The following is a 24,913-nucleotide window of genomic DNA, read 5'->3' as shown; positions in this document are numbered from 1 at the left end:
CCCTTACTCAAAGCCTTGTCATAGCTGGTTCTTTTCTGAAGAGCTTTGCTAAATATAAGGGCTTTTAGTATAAATCCTGTTTTTGTCATGATACTGTATAACTTTGGGCAAGTTATTTCAGCCATGTGAACTTTGATTTCCTCATCTGAAAACTAAGGATGATATAGCTACTTTATGACATATAGTGAACATTAGCGATGCCGTGTATACAGTGCTTAGCACATGGCTTGGTGCATGGTACACATTCAGTATTTGTTCCCTGTTCTTCAACTAATCCTTCCACCTATACCTCCAGGACCCGAGAAGGTTGCAGAGACATAATCCCAAGAGGTGGTTCTGATGTTGCAGAGTTCTAAAGTAACAAATGACTCAGGTCCATATTTGAGTTGAGCAAATACAAGGGTTATAGTTGTTGTTCTTACAAGGAGGGTAAGAGGTAATGACTAACAGTTCTGGGAAGATCTTATTTGTGTTAGATGTTGCCAGCTCTAGGCATATATGGTAAAGATGATAATATGGAGGGCCATTTGCTGGGGCATGTAGACCTGATGTGACTCACTTTTCTCTGACACCTGAAACTGCTCTTGATGTGTTTCCACCTTACTCTGTATCCCAAGAAAATGTCAAAAACAAAACAAACAGAACTTCCCTGCACACTTCCAGTGCTGGGGGCACATGTGCTATCTTTGGGCAACTAAGATTTCAAAAAAAGCAAAACCCAAAACTGAAGGGTTAATGCGGCCACAATAGGGAAAGTGGAGACGTGCTGCTTACAAACAAGATGCTCTGCCAAGGAGATGGACACAGCCTTGAGACTAATGGTCCCTTGCAAACGAGGGAACATTTCCTTCTTGTGATAAGGGCTCTGGACAGACTCTGCAGTAGGCCGGAATTTCACTCCCTCTTGCTGTACGATAACATGTATGCACCTGCACTGTACTGAAAAGGCTTATTCATGCAGTCTGGAATTCTGCCCAAGGGGGCTTTATAATAATAAAGTGCAAATAGTTTGCACAGTTCTGTTCCTCCGACTTGAGTGTGTGTATCGTCTGTCTCTTGTGTGTGTGTGTCTTGTTTTGTGTCATTTCACTCGTAATCTCCAACACAAAACAAACAAAAAAATAAGACAAGCCTTTGGCATGCCTCTCTTAGGTGGTTCTCTTATCACTGATCTGTGTTATTCCCCTTATTCTTGTATCTTTTTGTATAAATTCTTTGTCATATTGCAGAAACTGGCAAGCCTTTTAAAAAACTAAAATGCCAAAGAGTAAGAATTGTAGACTTTGTAGGCTCTGTTGTTCCTGTTAAAACTACTCAAGTTTGCAGTTGTAGCAGAAAAGCAGCCAGAGACAATATATAAACAAATGAGCATGGATGTGTACCAATAAAACTTTATTAACAGACTCTGAATTTTAAATATTGTTCATATAATTTTCACAGGTCATGAAATATTCAGCTTTGGGGAAATATTTTCTCCAACCATTTAAAAGTATAAAAACCATCCTTAGCTCATCAGTATCAGTATCAGTTCAGTCACTCAGTCGTGTCCTCTTTGGGACCCCATGGACTGCAGTACACCAGGCTTCCCTGTCTATCACCAACTCCCGAAGCTTGGTCAAACTCATGTCCATCGAGTCAGTGATGCCATCCAACCATCTCATCCTCTGTCATCCCCTGCCATCTTTCCCAGCATCAGGGTCATTTCAGATGAGTCTGTTCTTCGCATCAGGTGGACAAAGTATTGGAGTTTCAGCTTTAGCATCAGTCCTTCCAATGAATATTCAGGACTTGTTTCCTTTAGGGTTGACTGGTTTGATCTCCTTGCACTCCAAGGGACTCTAAGGAGTCTTCTTCAACACCACAATTCAAAAGCATCAATTCTTTGGCACTCAGCTTTCTTTATAGTCCAACTCTCACACCCATACATGACTACTAGAAAAACCATAGCTTTGTCTAGACAGACCTTTGTTGACGAAGTAATGTCTCTGCTTTTTAATATGCTGTCTAGGTTGGTCATAACTTTTCTTCCAAAGAGCAAGCGTCTTTTAATTTCATGGTTGCAGTCACCATCTGCAGTGATTTTCGAGCCCGCAAAAATAAAGTCTGTCATCGTTTCCACTGTTTCCCCATCTATTTGCCATGAAGTGATGGGACCAGATGCCATGATCATATTTTTTTGAGTGTTGAGTTTTAAGCCAACTTTTTCACTCTCCTCTTTCACTTTCATCAAGAGGCTCTTTAGTTCTTCTTAGCTTTCTGCCATAAGTGTGGTGTCATCTGCATATCCGAGGTTATTGATATTTCTCCTGACAATATTGATTCCAGCTTGTGCTTCATCTAGCTGGGCATTTCGCACGAGGTACTCTGCATATAAGTTAAATAAGCAGGGTGACAAGAACAGCCTTGACATACTCCTTTCCCAATTTGGAACCAGTCTGTTGTTCCATGTCCAGTTCTAACTGTTGCTTCCTGACCTGCATACAGATTTCTCAGGTGTCAGGTAAGGTGGTCTGATATTCCCATCTTTTTAAGAATTTTCCACAGTTAAAGGCTTTGGTGTTGTCAGTAAAGCAGAAGTAGATGTTTTTCTGGAATTCTGTTGCTTTTTTGATGATCCAACAGGTGTTGGCAATTTGATCTCTGGTTCCTCTGCCTTTTCTAAATCCTTAGCTCATAATCTGTATGAAATAGGTAGTGAAAAATTTGGCCCACAAGCCATAGTTTGCTTACTTCTACCCTATTGTTCTGAAGTTTTCATAGGTATCTTTTTAGAATCTGTGCAAATTATTTCCTGAGTTGAACATTAAGACAAATGGGTTTTTATTTTTAATTATTCTTAGTTTTGTGTGGCCATCATCACAAACTGCCACGATTTAGCAGCTTGCTCATATGTGCTCAGTTGCTTCAGTCGTGCCTGACTCTGTGACCCCATGGGCAGTAGGCAATGTAAATATATGATCTTGATGCTATAAACTCAGCCTCTGTGTACCAGTGCAAAATTGAATCCTGGAGACAGAGTTTTGGGTGAAGTAGATAAGAATAGCTTTATTGATTTGCAGGAAAAGGAGGACAGCATGCTAAAAACCCTGGAAAACTGTGTCTCATTCCTGGAGAACTTGGTGAGGAGTTTTATAGCAAAGCCTCAAGGGCAGGGTTGATTAAGATTAGAGTGTGTGCAGGGCCTGCACTCCTTTAATCTGGCCTCAAGTGGTCTTTTTAGAAATGGAGAATGCTGACATCTGCCATTTGTTGGGGGGTTTTAGTTCTGTAAAGAGCTCAAGGATATTGTTATATGTATCCCTTTTGAGGGAGCTAGGACTTAATGTTGCGCTATTGTTTCTTGGCTGCTCCTCCCTTCTGTCTATATCCGCTCCCTTCCTTGATTAGCAACTGTTCAGGTCTGCCCTTTGTAACTCATGTTAGGTCATAGAGTCTGGAGTCTGTTCCCTACAAACAAGAGAGGACAGAAAGGCTTCCATGCCCAGGAGCCCCATAGGGTACAGCTCAGTTTCAGTCTTACAGTTCTGTCACTCAGAAACCTAGGTTGGCTTGTCTTATTTCTCTACTCACGGTTCACTAGGCTGAAATCAAGGTGTCAGCTGGCTGAGTTCCTACCGGAAGGCTCTGGGAAGATTGTACTTCTAAGTACATTTGCGTGGACAGATTCTGATTCCCTGCGACTGTGAGAATGAGGCTCCCATTTCTTGTTGGCTGTTAGCTAAGAGCCAGCCTTTGCTCCTAGAGGCCCCTCCCTCTGGTTCTTGCATGTGGACATCTGCATCTCAGAGCCCTCTTTTCACATTTGGAATCCCGCTGACTTTCCATTCCACAGCTTCTCAGTATCCTTCATTTTCTTCCTGTTTTCAAGGGCTCAGTGACTACTATGGGCCCGCCCAGATCATCCATGACCATCTTCCTATTTTAAGGTCAGGTGATAAATAACTTCAGTTCCCTCTGTAAAGTTCAATCACAGCACTACCTCAATTAGCATTTGATTGAATAAATAAGGCCTGGAAATCTGGAGGCAGTACCTTTAGAAGTGCATAATTACTGCCTACTTCTCCAACATAAGTACTCATGTATGCCTATAGATCACTTGAGATATATCCAGATAGAGCCCATTCAAGTATTATTAACTCATTCAAGTATGTTTTTGCTGTATTTTATACAGTTTTGAAGTTAATCCAATAATCCATGCTTCTTGATAGGGGATCTAGCCACTTGAAGATAAATTTCAGATGTACAAGCTATGGTCATTCAATGCATAATTTACTCCAAGGATAACATTTTCACTTTTTCCCCAGTGATGGAACTGTGTTTCATAGGTAACTTCCCTTTGTTTCCTCCATTTAGGAGTAGTATTTCAGGGACTCACCTGGTGGTTCAGTGGTTAGGACTCCATGCTCCCACTTCAGGGGGCATGGGTTTGATCCCTAGTCAGGTAACTAAGATTCCACATGCTGCACAACATGACATAAATGAATAAGTAGGTATTTTATGATAATTGCTGGAGAGAACAAATTGGCATATTTTTCTAGAGTGTTTTTTTTTTTTAATTTTATTTAGGATCCAATTGTTAATTTCTAAGTTCAGTCAAGGAGGTACTGAATCTCATAGATATAATACTATAGGGCTAGAGATCTCTATTTGACTGTTAGCTGCTTTACTTTAGCCACGGCAGACTTGTCACCGATCTTGCTGATTTTCATCTTCAGTTGTTAACCTGAAAACTGGGTTCACCTCTTGGTGAGTGTTGAGTCAGTAGATGCAACCAAGCCAAAGATCAGAAGAAGGAAGTATTTATTATTATTTGCAGCAAGTAAGGACAACAAGCTTCTCAGGTGACTCAGTGGTAAAGAATCCACCTGCCAATGCAGGAGATCCAGGAAACATGGATTTGATCCCTGGGAGGAGGAAATGGCAACCCACTCCAGTATTCTTGCCTGGAAAATTCCATAGACAGACTGGCAGTCTATGGGGTCACAAAGAGTCAGACATGATTGAGTGCTCACACAATTAAGGGGAACACCAGGGATCTTTCTCAAGCATTGTCGTCCCAACAGCAAAACTGGGGAAATTTTAAGCTAAAGGTACATGAGTATTCATGAGGGGGCTTGAGCAGAGGAGAATTCAGCATAGTATTGGGGCAAAGGTCCACAGAGTCCAGCTTCAGTTGGAGTCAGAAGGACCAACATCATCTTCCTATCCTCCACCTTTGTCAGGGCCTTAGTCCCTGTAGAACTCAAAGATACGTTGCTAAGTATGTCCCTTGAGGAACTAGGACCTTCCCCATGGCTCCACCATTGTTTCTTGAATGCTTCTCCTGAGTTTTTTCATTCCCTCCCTTGAGATCATTAATTACTGAGACCTGTTCAAGGGCGACCACTGTAGCCAGGCTCACATAACAAAATGGCTCAGGCCAAAGTTGATTCTATGTCAAGAAAGCCATTCCTGGTTATCTTTTGCCAGGGACTCTGTAACCTATCTGCTTACATAGTGGCCTAAGTATCTTTTATCTTTCTTTTCACTCCTTACCCCCATGATACCCAGATATACATCTTCATCATTTCCTGTCCTATCTGTTGACTTACTTCTTCATTGGCCTGCCTGCTTCTGGTTTCTACCCCATATAATACTTCAGAGATACTTCAGAGATTCTATAATTCAACTTGAAATTTAGATTATCTGCCAGTGTTCCCCATTGCCTCCAAAATGGTATTCCAACTCCTTAGCTTGACTTCCAGAGTTTTCCATTTTGTGACTCACTACCTTTCAACCTCATTTTCCATTGCAGTCCTCCATAGAGGCCTTAGGTCAAGTAGTAGATGAACATATGGGCCATGTTCTAAGAATGGTCAATAGGCCTATATAACTGGGGTAAAGGTTTGTATAAACATTGCACATGGTTGTGATTGTTCCAAGATCTTTCTTTCCCACCTTCAACATTCTATTGATTGTGAAACCCAGACAGCTCCTTCTACCACCTACATTTTAATTTGGCTCTTCCTCTTGTCATTCATCATGTCATTGTCATTAGTCTTGTCATTGCCCTAGCTTGAGTCTTGCTATCTCTCTCCTAGACTATTGCTGTGGTCAACCTGTCTCTTTGTCCCATTCTCTCTTTAATCCAGCCATTATATTACATCAAGATATCATTCTAAAACAGAGTGTGATCACAGCCCCTTTGTAATTCAAAGCTTTCATTTGTTCCCCATTGTTTCCATTGAAGCTTATTTATTCACTAATGCAGTGGTTAGGACTCCCCAGGTGACACTAACTGTAAAGAACCTGCCTTTCAATGCAGGAAACATAAGAGATGTAGATTTGATCCCAAGGTTGGGAAGATCTCCTCGAGGAGAGCATGGCAACCCACTCCAGTGTGCTTGCCTGGATAATCCCATGGACATAGGAGCCTGGAGGGCTATAGTCCATAGGGTCGCAAAGAGCTGGACATGACTGAAGTGACTTAGCACATGTCGTGGTTAAGAACTTGAACTATAGCATAAAAAAGAATGCAATAATGCCATCTGTAGCAACATGGATGGACTTAGAAGTTATAATACTAAGTTAAGTAACCCAGACAGAGATAGGCAAATATCATGTGATGTCACTTATATGTGGAGTCTAATCTATGACACAAATGAAATTATTTACAAAACAGAAGACGACTCACAGACAGATGACAGACCTGTAGTTGCCAAGGGAGTGGGAGGGGGATGGATATGGGGTTGGTAGATGCAAACTATTATATAAGGGATGGATAAACAACAAGATCCTATTGTATATCACAGGAAACTATTCAATATCCTCTGATAAACCATAATGAAAAGGAATAGGAAAAATAATGTATGTATGTATAACTGAATCACTTTAAAGCAGAAATTAGCACAACATTGTAAATCAACTCTACCTGAATAAAATAAAAATTTAAAAAACCAAACAAAAAAGAAGTCAAGCTATAGGTCAGACTGCTTGGGGTGGGATCCTGGCTTTTATGTGTGAGACACATCATTTTATTGCTCTGTTTCCTCATCTATAAAATGGGGATAATCATGTTTACAGAGTGGATAAAAATATAGTAAGTATGAAGAGCAATTAGCGAGTACCTTGTATATAGTATGTATTCAACTAGCATACATATAGTACATATATATGTATGTAACATACATACATAACATACATATAGTACATATTCAACTAACCATAAATTACTCCAGGGAGTGAGATGGACTCTGTAACTGGCTATCTTTTACTCAATTAGGGGTTTTTAAGTTAATTATTTGGCTGAACAGTTGAATTCCAATGCTCTCCTCTTTTCTTTTGAGTAGGCAGCTAAGGATTGTAACTGGTGAGTGGTTTTTTGAAGAAAAGGCAAAGCGTTTCAAGCACGTCAATGTTCTGGGCACTGATGTTGTCCGACAGTCCATCTTAAGAAGAAGTCCAGGTAACTAAAGCAAAACTGCTTTAATCTTCATTTTGGTGGGCTAAATAACTTCTCTGTATTATGTATCAAAAGACCATAGTTGAATTTCCTCTGTTGAATCCCTTAGATCATTTCAAAATTTGGTGGCATCAAATCTAAATCTTCAGTTCATACAAGGGAAGATGAAGTTGGTAGAAAATGAAATCCACGGTCATTTTTCTCATACGTGACACACTGAGGTTTTCAGGGAAGGCATTGCTCTTCATCACAGACTTCTTTTCCTGAATGCACTTCCAATATTTTACTAAACAGTTAAAGTAACATAAAACAGATGCCTTACGTGATTCACATTGTGGAAGAAATCTTTGGTTTTTCAATAAGGATATATTTCAGATTTAATTTAAATGTTACTTTTTCTCATCCAGGGATTCTCAACGAAGGGCTGATATTTTGTAATGTGCCCCCTCCCCTAATCAGGCTAGGGAAGTGTTTGGAAATGTAGGGGCCCTCTCTGGTTATCCCAGTGACTGTGGGGGAATCAGTGGCATTGAGGGATGCTAAATGGCCTGAAATGCACAAGGCAGTTTCACTCAGTGAAGAATTATACTGTCACCAAATGCAAATACAGTAAGTTCCCTACATATGAACCTTCAAGTTGTGAACTCTCAAACATGTGAATGTGCATTTTCATGTCCAGTTAAATCAGATGTGAATGAAATTGCAGCTTGCCCTTCATCTCGTATTGCTGACCACCCTTCAGCTCTGCCATCTCCCACTTCCTGTCCCTCCTCCACTTAGTAATTCTTGCCTATTCACTCAATGCCAGCCCCTATATGCCAGCTGTTGAACTGTACCGCTGTACTAATGTGTCTTCTTTTTGTATTTGTTTTTTATGTGTTGTATTACACATAAAAATATTACACATAGAAGTATTACAAACTTCTCACATAAATAACAGCCAATTATATTTTTTGGGTACTTAGGCTAACTTTGTTGGACTTACAAACACACTCTCAGAACAGAATTTGTTCATATGTAGGGATTTACTGTAACACCTCACTTTGAGAATGCTAGTCTGTGCATTCAGACCACAATTTAAGTGCTTAAATATTGAGTGAAATGTATGTTTAGAATCATATTTCTCATCTGGGCTACAGTAAAGCTGGAGCAGACATCTGTGGGTCTATTCCTAGGGTATCTCACCTTTCACATACTGGAGAAAAATGCCCTGATTTTGAAGCCTGGCAGGAGGCTTGGACCTGCTTCCAGGGCCCCTTCTTGGTGTCGCACTAGCAAGGAAGGGCTCTCCCAGATGGGTAACCCTGGGATTAATGCCACAGAGAGAGCAGAGTCGAGTTACAAGGAAGCAGTTAGTTCTGGCTGCTTCCTCCACTCAAACCTCAGCAGTATAGACCGTCAGAAGGTATGTGCACAGCTACTCACCCTCCCAGGAAGTCTGGCTTATGTGCTCCAAAATAATGATATTGTTTCTAGAATCCCATGCTACAATTCAGCCTCTAGGTATTTGGAGTTCTCGTGAACCTTGGGTCCTCTGCCCTAAAAATATTTGTAGAGGAGGATGTTTCATTCCTCCATTGCGATTTTCTCTACAAAGCTTATCTCAGCAAAACTCCCACAGATGAGTCCCAATCTTCATCTTCATTTAACTTGACATGAAAAATACATGTGTGACTGGGAAACATAAGATGGAAACATCATTACCAGTTACTCTGTCCTGTGTTAATGTAGAAACGTGAATGAAGACTAGGAAATAGCTTCCATTTCTTGCCATTTTGTGTGTAAATTTGTCTTCTGATTTTTTTTTTCTGATTGTTTTTAATGAGGAGATGGAGAAATACAAAGCCAAGAACAAACCCGCCAAAACACAGAAAAGTCAGATGCTTTGGCTTCTGCTGGGCAGAAGGCCAGCCACGATGGACCCAGGAGAAAGGGGTAAGACACAGCCTCTTCAAGGGAATCTTTGATCCTTGTCCCAGTCACCTGTGACATAGACAACCCCCCTCCGGCCCCCGCTGTTTTTCAAGTCTAATGTCACTTAAGTGACCCAGAAAAGGTCAGAGACTGGACTGAGGTAACATTCTCTTATCATTTGCCTCAGGAAATGCAGTTTTAATTACTTTCAGTTTTAGATAAAGGTCCCTTCTGACCTGAACCTGTGAGGATTTTGCTTTCATTTGACATATCTGATCTTATACCAAGTGAATCCCTTTATTTCTCAGTAGAAGGCTTCATGCTGGGGCCAGTGTTGCCTGTAAGGAGGTGATGACTACCTTTGTTGTAGTCGACACCAACCCCTCCACCCTCCCCAACCCGCCCAACCTGAGTGCTGATGTATGAAACAGCCAAATCCAAGATTTCTTAATAGGGCTTAAAACACTGTCTCCCCTGTTTAAAATGCAGGTCTCCTTAAGGAAGGAATCATTTGGCCACCTCACTAACTTCATTCAGAAAGCAAATCTATGTGTCAAGTACTGAGAATAGGAATGAGAGGCCAATAGGGAGGCGCTGGGAAACTGGCAACGAGAAGGTTCCATCAGGGGAGTCAATTGGCCCCCAAAATGCAGGTTATAAGGACTGAAAGGCAGGACTTCCCTGGTGGTCCAGTGGTTCAGACTTTGCCTTCCAATGCAGAAGGTGTGACTTCAATCCCTGGTCAGAGAGCTGAGATCCCACATGCCTCATGGCCACAAAACCAAAGCATAAAACAGAAATAATATTGTAACAAATTCAATACAGACTGTAATAATGGTCCACATCAAAAATTTAAAAAGGACCCAAAGGGCAAAGTATTGCTTCAGAGCCCTGCCTGTTGCAGTCTCTATAGTCTGTTTCTGAGTCAGCTGGTGGCTAATTTTGTGGTCCAGGTAGTGAAAATCCTAATCTATACCAAGTGGCTTTATGGTTTGTTATGAGTTGTGTGGGGCTTCCCTGATGAGTCAGCAGTAAAGAATCCACCTGCCAATGCAGTAGACGTGGGTTCAATTCCTGGGCTGGGAAGAACCCCTGGAGAAGGGAATATGGCAACCTACTCCAGTATTCTTTCCTGTAAAATCCCATGGCCAGAGGAGCCTGGTGGGCTACAGTCCATGGGGTCGCAAAGAGTCAGATATGACTGAGCACACACACGCACACTGGGTAGGATGGCTTTGTTCTCAGCAAAAGCCGATGTGAAAGGCTGCCAGTCCCTGAGCCTTCATCTGTCTCTACAGAAAGTGTATTTTTTTTCTTTTTTTAAAGAATCTTTGACTATGAGTAGGCATGAATCCTAAATGTCATTTGACTCAAACCGTCATGACTAACCATGACTTCGTTAATTAGCAGCAATGAATGGGAAAGATAGCTAGAGGGGCCATATGTCCTATATTTTGAGCCTTCCTACTATTCTAAACCTATTTGTCTCTCCTTGGGGCTCCCACAATGGCTTGTGCCTCTGCATCACTCTTGATTTTGCACTCTGACATCAAGCCCCTCCTTACACAAGAATGTAAAGTAAATGAACCGATCTCGCCGGATACACCCCCTCTCTCCCCTCCTCTTAATTGTAAGCTCTTCTACTGGCTTTTTTTTAACTTTTGTGCTGCAGTATTCAGCATGGTGCCTGGCCCATCAAAAACAATCAGTAATCTGATTGAATTCAGTGTGGAGCCCACAGAGGTCTCTAGGAGGTAGAATGTGTGGACCCCAGGCCAGGCATCACTATGTGGGTTACAGAATGGCGAGCCTGGAGCTGGGAGACAGTAAGGAGCTAACCAGTACCATGAATGATATACATCCTGAATTGTCAAAAGAGTCCTAGTGCTGGGCTGAGCTCTGCTGAAACTCCAAACTGCGATCTGATTATTCTGTTGTCAAAGCATGTAACACCTAGTTGGAAAGAAAAGGTTCAAAGGTCCACACTTGAAAAGTTAATAACGTAGAGAAGGATTTTAGGAAAATCTAAGATGGCAATATGAGCAGCCTGATAGCCTTTTTGAAACATGGCAAGAAGTTTGTTGTTGTTGTTTAGTAGCTCAGTCATGTCTAATTCTTTAGCGACCCCATGGACTATAGCTCGCCAGGCTCTTCTATCTATGGGATTTTCCAGGCAGGAATACTGGGTTGCCATTTCCTTCTCCAGGGGATCTTCCCTACCCAGGGATTGAACCTCTGTTTCCTGCACAGCAGGTGGAATTTTCCCCACTGAGCTACCAGGGAAGCTGTATGACTACAAAAGATATAATATGAGAATAAATAATTAAATATTAGATTATCAATGTCGGGAGGGCACAGGGACCACTGGGAAAGGAATCAAATTCTAAGTGGGACTTGATGAGGAGCTTGAAAGAGGGAGAGGGCCCAGGATAATAAAAGAGGAGGAAGAGTGAGTTCACATGGAGGAGACACTGAAAGCAGCTGTGCAGAGGTAAGGACATGCACACAGTGGTTCTCAAAGTAACATCATTTGACATGATATTAAGTGCTATTCTTACAAAAAATGTAATTTCCAGGCAGACTGAAGCTTCTGACACTTTGGCAGACAATTTGGCAAATCCTATTAAGATCGTCCCAGTACTTTTGGAATACTTTTTCCCCATGAGAAAACTATAGCCAGTAAAGTAAATGAATTGGTCTCTACCGATACCACACGAAAGGAAAATAGCTTTGGTTTGTCTTTATGCAAGTGCATTTGAAAAGACCCATGTTTGAGGCTTTTGGTAGCTTGGATCATGACCTGAATGTTAGTTTCTGAAAAGCTCTTTTTGCTTAAGTTCCAAATAATTTGGGAAAATGGGAATGCAGTCAAGTTTCATGTGGTGTGAGCCATTCCATTGTTCAGACTTATTACCCCAGGAGCATGCATGCCGTCACTTATTCCTCAAAAACTGGCTGGGTTGTAGTTCATGCCAGGCCTCCCTCTAACCTTAGGGGACCTGACAGGAAACAAGAAGAACAAGAGTTGTCCTTCTCATGGAGCTACAGTCTAGTAAGTTGCTACATTAGTTGATCCTACAGGATCATCGTAGCTCTTCTGTCTGAGCAAGGTGAGTTCAAACTCCCCTTTTCTCAGCACTGTGTAAATAAGTTCAGCCCGGGCAGTGCTTCTCCATTCTCAGGTGACAGTGGTGAGTCCCCAAAGTCAATGGTATTTTTCTTTGAAGGACAGAGTCCTAGCCTACCAGCAGCTGGTATGGCTTTGGGAGAATGCCCTCACTGCCTCTGCTGGTACCTTTGACACTCTGTTGCACAAGCCATGGGGACTCCCCAGAATTTCTCAGCATCAAGCCAGCTTCATTGAAGAATTATATACTGTTAGAAGTACAATAAATAGTATTCTTAAAATGATATACTTAAGTGTTTTATTATCTTCCTTTTAAATGTATGTATGTATATATGTAATTTCAGATTTCTTCTTAGCAAGTTCAGATCAGCAACCAGAGGAGAAATTATTACTCCCAAAACTGAAAGTGGGCGGAGCTACAGCTTGGACTTAGACAGCCACAATTTTCGGAGTTTAAAGTCAGCCCCTGGTTCTGACAGGTAAGACACATAACAGATTGGCCAAAGGGTTGGTATGTGCATTCGTGCTCAGTCACTTCAGTCGTGTCTGACTCTTTGTGACCCCATGGACTGTAGCCCGCCAGGCTCCTCTGTCCATGGGGATTCTCCAGGCAAGAATATTGGAATGTGTTGCCATGCCCTCCTCCAGGCGATCTTCCCAACCCAGGGATCGAACCCAGATCTCACACATTGCAGGTGGATTCTTTACCATCTGAGCCACCAGGGAAGCCCATGTTTGTATATTTCTATCCAAACGACGCTTCTAGATACCTGTAATGTACTCCCTCTCAGAGATCTTCTAATATATAACGTGAAAACCCAAGAGGATAGTTTTTAGTTGAAATGGTAAGCACTTATATTTCTGGAATTATAGCTATCAAAATCATCTGTGTTACTTGCATGGCTGAGACTTGATGTTTTTGGGGAACTCAGGGCTGCAGTTCACATGGATAAATCCAGGAAAATAAATTGTTTTCACTGATTTCTTGATTTTTTTCTGTTTAAGCTTTGGAAAAAGAAACCTCTTGGTGTCAAATACATTCCTTGCAACTTCAAAAAAAATTAATAATAATTTCCTTTGAATTGCCTCAGAGAATTTCCACAAATTCCACTTCTTTATAGGTCTGCCACCTCTAACTTGTTATCAGATGGCCAGCTCCTCAAATCTCCCATGCATAGAGCTAGCACCTTGTCAAGAAAAGTAAAGAGAGAAAAGATAGCCAAGAGCCTTGTCATTTCAATCAGGCCGAATGTTCTCTAGCCTGTTGGAACCTAAGTCAAGGCTGATTTTCATGACTGGTATATTATCAAAGGCAACAATGAGAAAAAAGATCTAGCCTCATGGGTCATTAAGAGCGCAGGTACTGTCCATACTGATATTTTTTCCCTATAGCATTCCTACAAACTTGTGTCACTTTATGTAAAACTTCAAAGAAAAAAATAAAACATTAAATCATTTCTCATCCACTATCAAAAGATTATGATTGTATTCAGTCCGTTCCAAATTCTCAAAGAATGTAGCTATATTTCCTTTAAAATAAAAAATACTTTAAACCCTGGTTGCATTTGTCCTTGAAATCATTTCCTTTGACTTCTCTTGGGGTGGCCCTCTATCTTGTCCCACAAAACCTTATGTAGGAAAATCTCATTTTTGGTTTTGATTGCTGAGTTCCTAACTCTCAGACAGGGATCAAAATTATTTAGAGATGCTATTTTTGTTCAGCCTCATGGGGACTCGCTGGATGAGCTATCTTGGCTCATATTTCAGGCTGGCATTTAAAAGGGACAATATATCTATATAAAGAGGAAAGATGGAGTCCCCCATTCAAAACACTTAGTCTTCTGGCTCAATGAAGAAAATTAAATTATTTCATTTTACAGTTACTTAAGAGTAAGGGTCATACTCTCCAATATCACAGTGCTTACATGGTTGTTTCAGAATCTACCTGCCTGGGTTTATTCCTTGAGTCTTAACAAGTTCTGCATGTAGATACAGTTGACCCTGAAATAACATAGGAGTTAGTTGCTCTGATCCCACCCCCTCACTTTGCCTGTCAAAAATCCGAGTATAACTTGCCAGTAAGCTTTTCCTATCCACAGTTCCTCTGTATCCTTATGTAGCTCCATATCCAAGGATTTACCCGACTGAGGATCCTGGTGTACTGTAGTATTTACTATGGATAAAAAAAAAAAAAAATCCATGCATAAAAAGAACCACACATGTAAAGCTATAAAGCCATATGGACATGTTTCACCAAAGACTGGTGTATTGTCCCAGGGGTCTCTTGTTGTAAATTGGAAGGTTGTCCCTAAATAGACTTTATCTTTGAGATTGTAAATACCCAGGATCAATTGATAGAATATAATGGTCAGGGTGCCTTGGTTTAGAGATAGAATATATTAATAGTCAGGGTGCTTCGACTGAACCAGGCCAAGAACAATGTCTTCCCAATAAGAAGGAGAGTCAAGATGTCGTCCTCCCAATAAGAAGGAGAGTCAAGATGTTTGGGAGATCAGTAGAGCAAAATGTCCTTTTCCTGAAACATGTATTTATCGCAATGATGACTCATTCATTAACGGACTGCCACTGTGAGATGAGTTACATTATCCCCAAATTATTCCTTAGGAAGTAGGAGCAGGAGTTGGCCTATCTTTTCTTCACTCCCACCCCTAAAAGGTGTTAACTTCTTTTTTATTTTCTTGGAGCTGGAGGAATTCTGCAAAGCCAAGTAGTCAAGCTTGCAGACCTTCTTTTCTCATTAGGATCTTCAAGCAGAACTGCAGCCTCCCCTGTAGCAGCAGATTCCCCAAAAGAGAATTTGCAAGATTCTGGCCTCTGCTATCTATTAGCTGGCCTAGCTTAGCAGTTAATTCCCCCTTCTCCTCTTCCACGCATATTTCTTCACAGTTCATTGCTCTTTTCCTGGAGCAGCTGGGCTTGAGCATCGTTTTTAAAAACTCATATCAGAGTGGAAATGATTGTTTTTCAGATGCCTGGTTAGACTTTATTTCTTTTCAGGAGTTTCAAAGCAGGGAAATGTATGAATGGCTTAGGCAAGGCGCAGCAGCCTCTCAGAGGAACATGGCAAATGGCTCTTCACTGATTTCTCAGGACTTGACACATGAGACAGCTGAGTTTTGTTTTTTTAAAGGCATATAAATGTGAACTGTAATCAACAAACAGAATGCTCTTCAAGGCAGTGATTCCTAATTCCTTTCACGCTGTGATGAGTTGTCAATGTGGTGTGATTTGTGAGATATCTATCTTAAATCCTTAAAAAAAAAAAGTCTTAGCTAATACTGAAAACAACAACAACAACAAAATCAAATAGACTCACAGACTTAGAGAAGGAACTTATGGTTGCTAGGGAGATGAATGGGGGAAGGGGATAGTTAGGGAGTTTGGGATGAACATGTACACACTGCTATACTTAAATGGATAACCAAAAAGGTCCTACTATATAGCGCAGGGAGCTCTGCTCAATGTTATGTGGCAGCCTGGATGGGAGGGGAGGGGAGTTTAGGGGAGAATGGCTACATATATATATATATATGGCTGAGTCCCTTTCCTGTTCTGAAACTGTCACAACATTGTCTGCTAATTGGCTATACCCCAATACAAAATAAAAAGTTAAAAAAAAATCCTACTCGCCTAGAAATGAATCCTCAGGCAAGGATTCCTAAGTGAGTAATTTGTTAATTGAAATGATTCTGGGAGCTACCAGTAAGGGAGTAAGTGACCTAGATGGGTGGGATGGAGGGGGGTCAGAGGGAGGTTCAAGAGGGAGGGGATATATGTCTACATATAGCTGATTCAATTTGCTGTAAGCAGAAAAACCAACAAAATATTGTAAAGCAAGTACTCCTCAATTTTTTTAAAAAGCGAAGAAGATGAGCAATTTGCTGTCTCTGGTGAGGTAAGAGTTTGAGAACTCAGCTTAATCCTGCAAGAGATTCTGGGGCATAAAATATTGGTATCTCTAGGTTTTTACATTTTGAGGAGCTGGACCATTGCACTTCTGTCCCAATAAGTCATTGTTTATAGGTTCCCTTAGATTGGGTTTCCAGATTTAGCAAATGATGATACAGGATGTCCAGTTAAATTTATTTTCAGGTAAAAAACTAAAAAAAAAAAAAAAACAAAAACGTTTCATGAAATCTTATTTGTATGTACTATATAAATAGTAGTATATTTTTATACTAAAAAATTGTTGATTGTTTATCTGAAATTCAGATTTAACTGAGGGTCAGGGGAGGCATACTTCAAGGCATGCTTGGCCTCCAGTGCTAAAGGCAAAGCTCTGAACATCATAAGTGCAAACCATTAGCAGAAAAGTACCCAGAAGCTTGGGATGGGTGAGTGGAGCCTGCTGCAAGGGGTCTGAGGGAATCTGGAGGGAACATCAATACTGTCCCCTAAAATACAGGAAGAGTGGAACTTAGAACTGAAAAATTGATTTTGTTCAGTAAGAAGATGGATAAAGGATGCTGCTGTGTTTCTCAGCAGCATTTCTATCATGACATTGGAGGATACGGCAAGTATTGAACCACAGGAACCTGTACCTCTGACAACCAACCAGTTTCTCCTGTCCCCCAACCCCACACCCTGCCCAAGTGCATTCTAGTTTTATCCAGTTGTTCTTAATCGCTCTCTGGGAGGCCAGGGACTGACTGTCACAGTCTCTGTGAAGCTTCAAAAGCTGATTTGGTTGGCTCTGATCCAAAAGCAGAAACCACACCATTCACAGCAGCCCTTACCTTCTTAGCTGATCCTCATTCTCATCCCATCGCCGAGCTCCCTCCCTCTGGCTCACCCTCTCCCTCTCTCTCTCTCTTTCCATCTGGTAAATAAGACATGTTTGGTATCTTAATGACTAAAAAAGTCATTCTTTCTTCATATCTATTATTTTGGGCAAAATAAGTTGATGAACCCCACTCTGTCATTATGTGACACATCCTTTTTTCATCAGGAGTAAAATCATCTTTCTGTCCCCAATGTCATTTTCATTAACATCTTTGAGATTAACATGGCAATTAGGCAGCATCCTCTTACTACTATTTGAAATATTAGCAAGCTGGGAGTGTTTTAGCTCTGAGTCAGGACCACTTCCACAAAGTTAATACTGGTTTGTTTTGTGCAGTAGATAAAATGCTGTATAGCTAGTTTCTAATGCTCTGAGCAAACTCCTTTCCTTACCAGACTTTAAAAATTGTTCAGATTCATAGTACATCTCTAAAAGTACATCCAGTTCATTCTGTAATACTAGCTGTGAGAGTTTTGTGACGCAGAAGAATAATGGTTATAAGGACTGTTCTCCAAAGGAAAATTACTTTCACCTCTTTCCTGTGCCTCTGCTTAATTTGTCTGGTGCTAATTCCTTTCTTCCTATTTTAACCTGCTTTGAGTAATCTCAGCCCTTCTTAGTGGCAGCAAAGGGTGAGCAATTAAAGCCACAAGCTTCACAAATACTAAGCCTAAAGCAATTTGCAAAACCCTGGTGTCCTGAGAAAAATGACTCTTCCTTCCATGAAGTGATGGACAGGTGACAGAAGAGGTGAGAAATATTGGAGTTATGAGAGTATGTGATTTACTTGAACTGTGGCTGTATCCATTAGAGTTACATGAGGTCTAGAGGGGCTTCCCTGGTGGCTCAGATGGTAAAGAATCTGCCTGCAATGTGGGAGACCCAGGTTCGATCCCTGAGTTGGGAAGATCTCTTACTTATTCTGACTTGTTCTGTGCACAGGAACTCCAGGTTCTTGGGATTGAAAAGAAATCCTCTCTGGTAGATTTGTGTGTGTTGATAGTAAACAGTTCTGTGCTTAAGGGTGAATGCTGAGTGGGAATGGGTGGGACACTGCCCTCTGCTGCAGCATGCCCCCATAGCTGCTCTCAGACCTCCTCCAAAGGTGCAGTGTCTCACACCGCCGGAGCCCCTGATTTGTGTTTTCTTTGTATACGTGTGACTTTCCTCATTATAAACGTCAATAATGTGAGGCAGTATGGAGATCGGGAGTTCAGCCAGACCCTTGACACCATACTTAGTTTGAACTACCCCTGAGTTCTGCGTTCTTTCTGTTAAATTGGAGTAGAATTGCTTTACAATGTTGTGTTTAGTTTCTGCTGTACAACAGAGTGAATCAGCTATTTGTATACATAGATTCCCTCCCTCTTGGACCTCCCTCCCTCCTCCATCCGACCCCTCTCCATCATCATAGAGCACTGAGCTGAGCTCCCTGGGCTACACAAGAGCTTCCTACTAGCTCTCTGTTTTACACACGGTTGTGTATATGTGTCAATCCTAATCTCCCAATTTGTCCCACCCTCCTTTCCCCACTTCCCATGTCCACATCTCTGTCTCTATTTCTGCCCTGGAACTAGGATCATCTATAGCATTTTTCTAGATTCCACATACATGCATTAATGTGTTTCTCTTTCTGACTTACTTCACTCTTACCTAAGGTGTATTAGGTGACACGTTACATGCTCGGTAGCTAAGACAGAGTAATGACCTTTCTTCTTCTGTTAGATCACTGAGGAGTAGAGCTAAATGATTCGCTCACCTATGCATTTTATTTATACAAATAAATTCAACATATAGCTCTGCCAATGTTATTGGCCTAGTACTGTATGTGTTCATGTAGTTGCTAAGTTGAGTCTGACTCTTGCGACCCCATGTACTGTAGCCTTCCAGGCTCATCTGTCCATGGGATTTTCCAGGGAAGAATACTGGAATGGGTTGCCCTTTCCTTCTCCAGGGGATCTTTCTGACCCAGGGATCAAACCCAGATCTCCTGCATTGCAGGTGGATACTTTACTGACTGAACCACCAGGGAAGCCCCCTAGTACTATATGCCAAGGAGTAAATATGGAAGTTCTTAGACAGTGCTGCTTTTCTATCCCTTGGTGAACTTCCAGTTTGTCAGGGAAGGTTGGGATGACTAAACGATTTCAAGACAATATGGTATCACTACACACAAAGCTAGTGGAGGTGATGGAATTCCAGTTGAGCTGTTTCAAATCCTAAAAGATGATGCTGTTAAAGTGCTGCACTCAATATGCCAGCAAATTTGGAAAACTCAGCAATCCCAAAGAAAGGCAATGCCGAAGAATGTTCAAACTACCGCTCAATTGTACTCATTTCACATGTTAGCAAAGTAATGCTCAAACTTCTCCATGTGAGCCTTCAACATTTTGTGAACTGAGAACTTCCAGATGTTAAAGCTGGATGTAGAAAAGGCAGAGGAACCAGAAATCAAATTGCCAACATCCAGTGGATCAAAGAAAAAGCAAGAGAATTCCAGAAAAACATCCTCTTCTGCTTCATTGACTATGCTAAAGCCTTTGACTGTGTGGATCACAACAGACTGTGGAAAATTCCTCAAGAAAAGGGAATACCAGATCACCTTACCTGCCTCCTGAGAAACCTATATGCAGGTCAAGAGGCAACAGTTACACCCGGACATGTAACAACAGACTGGTTCCAAATAGGAAAAGGAGTACGTCAAGGCTGTATATTGTCACCCTGCTTATTTAAGTTATATGCAGAGTACATCATGTGAAATGCCAGACTGGATGAAGCACAAGCTGAAATCAAGATAACTGGGAGAAATACCAATAACCTCAGATATGCAGATGACACCACCCTTATGGCAGAAAGCGAAGAGGAACTAAAGAGCTTCTTGATGAAATTGAAAGAGGAGAGTGAAAAAGTTGGCTTAAAGCTCAACATTCAAAAAACGAATGTCATGGTATCCGATCCCATCAGTTCATGGCAAATAGATGGTGAAGCAATGGAAACAGTGACAGACTTTAGTTTCTTGGGCTCCAAAATCACTGCAGATGGTGACTGCAGCCATGAAATTAAAAGACGCTTGCTCCTTGGAAGAAAAGCTATGACCAACCTAGACAGCATATTAAAAAGCAGAGACATTACTTTGCCCCCAAATTCCATATAGTGAAAGTTGTGGTTTTTCTAGTAGTTATGTATGGATGTGAGAGTTGGACTATAAAGAAGGCTGAGCACTGAAGAATTGATGCTTTTGAACTGTGTTGTTGGAGAAGACTCTTAAGAGTCCCTTGGACTACAAGGAGATCCAACCAGTCTGTCCTAAAGGAAATCAGTCCTGAATATTCATTGGAAGGACTGATGTTGAAGTTGAAACTCCAATACTCTGGCCACCTGATGTGAAGAACTGACTAATTTGAAAAGACCCTGATGCTGGGAAAGATTCTAGGCAGGGGGGAGGAGGGCACGACAGAGGGTGAGATGGTTGGATGGCATCACTGACTCAATGGACATGTGTTTGAGCAAGCTCCTATAGATAGATGGTGAAGGACAGGGAAACCAGGCATGCTACAGTCCATGGGGTCACAGAGAGTCAGACATGACTGAGTGGCTGAACAACAACATGGTATCATGATAAAAAGATAATCTGTGTGCTATGGAGAAACCAGAGACAGGCATTTAACCATCCAGAAGAATCAGAGGAGCTTCATGGGAATGATGCCTAAGCAATTTGAAGGAGTGAGGAGGATGTGGCCACACAAAGAGAGGTGAGAAGAACATCCTAGATGGAGGAACCAGAAAGTTCAAAGGAAAAGATACATAAAGCAATTTTGCATGTGCTAGAAAACAAACAGTTCAGGGATTTTTTAAAAATATATTTTAATGTTTCTTTTTCTAGTTACCATCCTTTTATTTTTATTCCTTTGTTTATTTTTGACTTTGCTGAGTCTTTGTTGCTGCATGCAGGTTTTCTCTAGTTACAGTGAGTGAGGACTGCTCTCTAGTTGTGATGCAGGGCCTTCTCATTGTGGTAGTTTCTCTTGTGGAGCATAGACTCTAGGATGCTTGGGCTTCAGTAATCATGACACACAGGCCCGGTTACCCTGTGACATGTGGCATTTTCCTGGATCAGGCATCGAACCTGTTTCCCCTGAATTGGCAGGCGAATTCTTACCCACTGGACCAGGGAAGTCCCAGTTCAGAGTTTTTAGAGTATAAAATTGAAATGTGGTTTACAAAAGATGAGATAGAGAGTTTCATTGAGCAGGATGTGGATGGCTTTTGATACCTTGATAGCTTTTTTCTTATAAGCAATATAGCATCCCAGGTAGGACAAGAGTTTAGGAAAGTCAAACTATTGGGGTGGCCAAAAAGTTCATTCAGGTTTTTAAGTTTCTTTGGAAAAACACGAGCCAAGCAAACTTTTTGGCCAACCCAATACTAAGTACAGAGTAAGTGCTTGTTCCATTTAGTTGCTGAAAGCTGAATTCTGAGGTGAGGGCAATTGACTTTCTCACTTATAACTTCTAGTACACCCAATATTTGTCAAGGCTGCTGGCCTCTCGTCCAACTGGCTTCTAGCTATTCTTTAAAAACAAGACATGGGAACAGGATTTTGTTGTGATTGTGAATGACAAAATATTATCAGACTGAGATTTCTACTTGTCCTTAATTTCTTTTTCCTCATACCCAGAGTCCCTCCTACATGATGACTGTCTCTTCCATTTTAGAGAGTCTTTTTAAAGAAACGAGATATTTTGAGGAAGCCCTAAACATTTTAAGACCATCAAACAAATCAGCTTTTGTTTTAGTAAATTGAATGATCAAGGCTCTTTATATTCCTAACACTAATTCATTGAACAAAATTTCACTGAACACCTCCCATATTGTCTTATATTTGTCCTTTCTCCAAAAAGGAAAAAGAAGGAAAATATATGTTATTCAGACACATGAAATCAGTAGTTTCAGAGGAAACTGCAGCAAGAGAAACTGCTTAATGAATTTCCAGTTCTTCTGTATTTCTCTGCTTCCCTAATTCAGTGGTCAATAGCTCTTAAGATGTTTTATTTGTGCATTAAGTACAGTAAAGAGTCTACCTGCCATGTGAGAGACCTGAGTTCAGTCCATGGGTTGGCAAGATCCCCTGGAAAATCAAATGGCTACTCATTCCAGTATTCTTGCCTGGAAAATTCCATGGACAGAGGAGCCTGGTGAGCTACAGTGCATAGGGTTGCAAAGAGTAGGACATGACTGAGCAATTGACACACACACAAACACACATGTATTGTTCATTGCTTTGGGATGTATTGACCTCTCCAAAGAGTTTGGTATTCATTTATTTACTTATTTAATTAATTTTTGTTAATTTTTGGCCACCATTCATGGCATGCAGGATCTTTGTTCCTCAACCAGGTACTGAACCCTCACTCCGTGCAGTGAAAGCTTAGAGTCCCAACCACTGAACCACCATGGAAGTCTCAAGAGTTTGGTTTTTCAGTGGAGACACACATACCTGTGTGTTCATGAGCCTGTATTCTCAGGCACACACACAGGGGTCAACAAACATTTATGTAAAGGTACAGATTGTCCCCCAGTGGCTCAGTGGTAAAGAATCTGCCTGCCAGTGCAGGAGACACAACTTTAATCCCTGGGTCAGGAAGATCCCCTGGAGAAGAAAATGGAAACCCAATCCAGTATTCTTGCCTGGCGAATTCCATGGACAGTGGAGCCTGGTGGGCTACAGTCCCTGGGGTCAAAAAGAGTTGGACACAACTGAGCGTCCAAACAACAACAGATTGTTAATACTTTTGGGTTTGGGGGCCAGATGGCACCTGTCTCAACTACTCACTCTGCTGTTAGAGTGTCAACTGAAAAAAAAAAACAAAAACCCACAACCTGAGAGCTGTGAGTTAAGGTTTATTTGGGGCAGAATGAGGACTACAGCCCTGGAGACAGCCTCTCAGATAGCTCTGAGAAACTGCTCCAAAGAGGCAAGGGGGAAGGCCAGTCAGTATTATATTTGATTTTAGTGAAGAGGGTACATGCAGTCAAACAACGATTTTGGCAGAAGATTGTGGCCAGTCAAAAGGAACAGATGTCACTATTAATGATTTTAGTAATTTTATAGATACGAGGCACAGAGTACCTCATTCCTGGACTCCTTTTAAGGTATTTGAAGGTCAGTGACCGCAGTGGCTAAATGATTTCCTTCTTATAGAGGCAAATGGCAAGGGCCAATTTTTAGTTGGCGGTTTTATAAAAGCAGCTGTATACAATGTATAAAGTGAATGTGAATGCCTGCATATTAATAAAACTTTATTTATGGCACTGAAATGTGACTTTCACGTAATTCTTACATGTAAATAAAATATTCTTCTTTTAAATTTTTTCAACCACTTGAAAATGTAAAATCACTCTTAGCTCACAAGTTATACAAAAACAGGTGGTGACCCCAGTTCCATCCAGGGGCCGTAGTTTGCTGACTTTTCTGGTGCCACACATTTACTCACAGACACAGAAAGCATCCTTCCATTCATCACACTCTAAGCCATGAGGATAGCTCAGGTCTCTTGATGCGAGCAGTGTGCTGAATAATCTTGGTATGAGCAGGAGGAATAGTACAGTTGGAGATATGCCTGAGTTTTGCTGGCATCCAGTGGTTAAGACTCCACGCTCTCAGTGCAGGGCACAGGCTCGATCCCTGGTCAGGGAAGATCCCACTTGTTGTGTGGTTTGGCCCTATAGAAACAAACTCATCCACAGTTGAGACCAGTGTTTCTCAGCTTTGGCTACATATTGCAGTCACTGGTGATGGGGGAGTGGTGAGTGGTGGGAAAGGATCTTGATGCCTAGATCTCATGCCCAGAGGGTCTGATATGGTTAGTTTTGGGTGCAGCCTGAGCACGGGGTTGTTTAAAAGCTCCCACGGTGTTTCTGATGTGCAGCCAAGGGTGAGGGCCACCCATCTCCCATAAGACAGTGGGGACAAAGAAGTTGCAGTTGGGGATCTCCAAAAATGGGAAGGTTGAGCTTTTTTCCCTTTTGTTTCTCATTTTTAGCACCTCTTTCTCATTTAACAGGCTCGCTTCACTTTCTAATTCAACCTCTCTTGCCTGTCTCTCAGGTGTTTATTTCAGATCTCAAATAACTAAAAGGAGTTAGGAAGGCATGTAAACTGCAGAATGAATATCATATCATCTTAGTGTTATGTTATGCCCTAGCCTCATTGTCCCAGTGAGCATGGTATCTTTCAGGTTAATGCTGTCTTTGGCTGATCTTTTATGAAAACACTCATTTTCACAGGCAGGCACAGGCTCAACCTTGTCAGTCTGCTCTGGGAAGGTTGAATCCTGGGAAATTCTTTGCAGCCTTCAACTCCTGGGAGACCACACTGTAAACCAGAAAGCGAACTCGTTAAATTAGAGTTTCTGTCCCTTCTCCTTGAATTCTTTACCTAGAAATTGATATATCTAGGAAGCCATTATCAAGGTTTGAGGCCAGCATGAAATTAGAGATAACAAAACAGAAGGCTTTTAAAAAGTAAGCTAAAATAAGGGAAGCTCTTTCCTGCCCTAGGAAATGTGTATTTCAAGTAACTCAGGATTTCCAAGCTCCCCAGACAGTGTCACATTCCCCATACTTT

At 41.4% G+C, this 24,913-nt stretch overlaps 1 protein-coding gene across 1 annotated transcript in view; it reads left to right on the top strand.

Moving 5' to 3' along the window:
- The window catches only part of SYTL5 (synaptotagmin like 5), a 111,721-nt gene that overhangs the window by 46,012 nt on the left and 40,796 nt on the right, over nt 1–24,913 (top strand). Inside the window, exons 3-5 of the mRNA XM_052663569.1 lie at nt 7,329–7,444; nt 9,268–9,376; nt 12,827–12,961. Coding sequence (XP_052519529.1) covers nt 7,329–7,444; nt 9,268–9,376; nt 12,827–12,961 — 360 coding nt within the window. The remainder of the gene's footprint in view (nt 1–7,328; nt 7,445–9,267; nt 9,377–12,826; nt 12,962–24,913) is intronic.

This window comes from Budorcas taxicolor, chromosome X (genome assembly GCF_023091745.1).
Source record: "Budorcas taxicolor isolate Tak-1 chromosome X, Takin1.1, whole genome shotgun sequence".
Classification (NCBI taxonomy): Eukaryota; Metazoa; Chordata; class Mammalia; order Artiodactyla; family Bovidae; genus Budorcas; species Budorcas taxicolor.
Note: the sequence above shows the minus strand (reverse complement) of the source record. Positions and strands in the feature narration are given on the sequence as shown.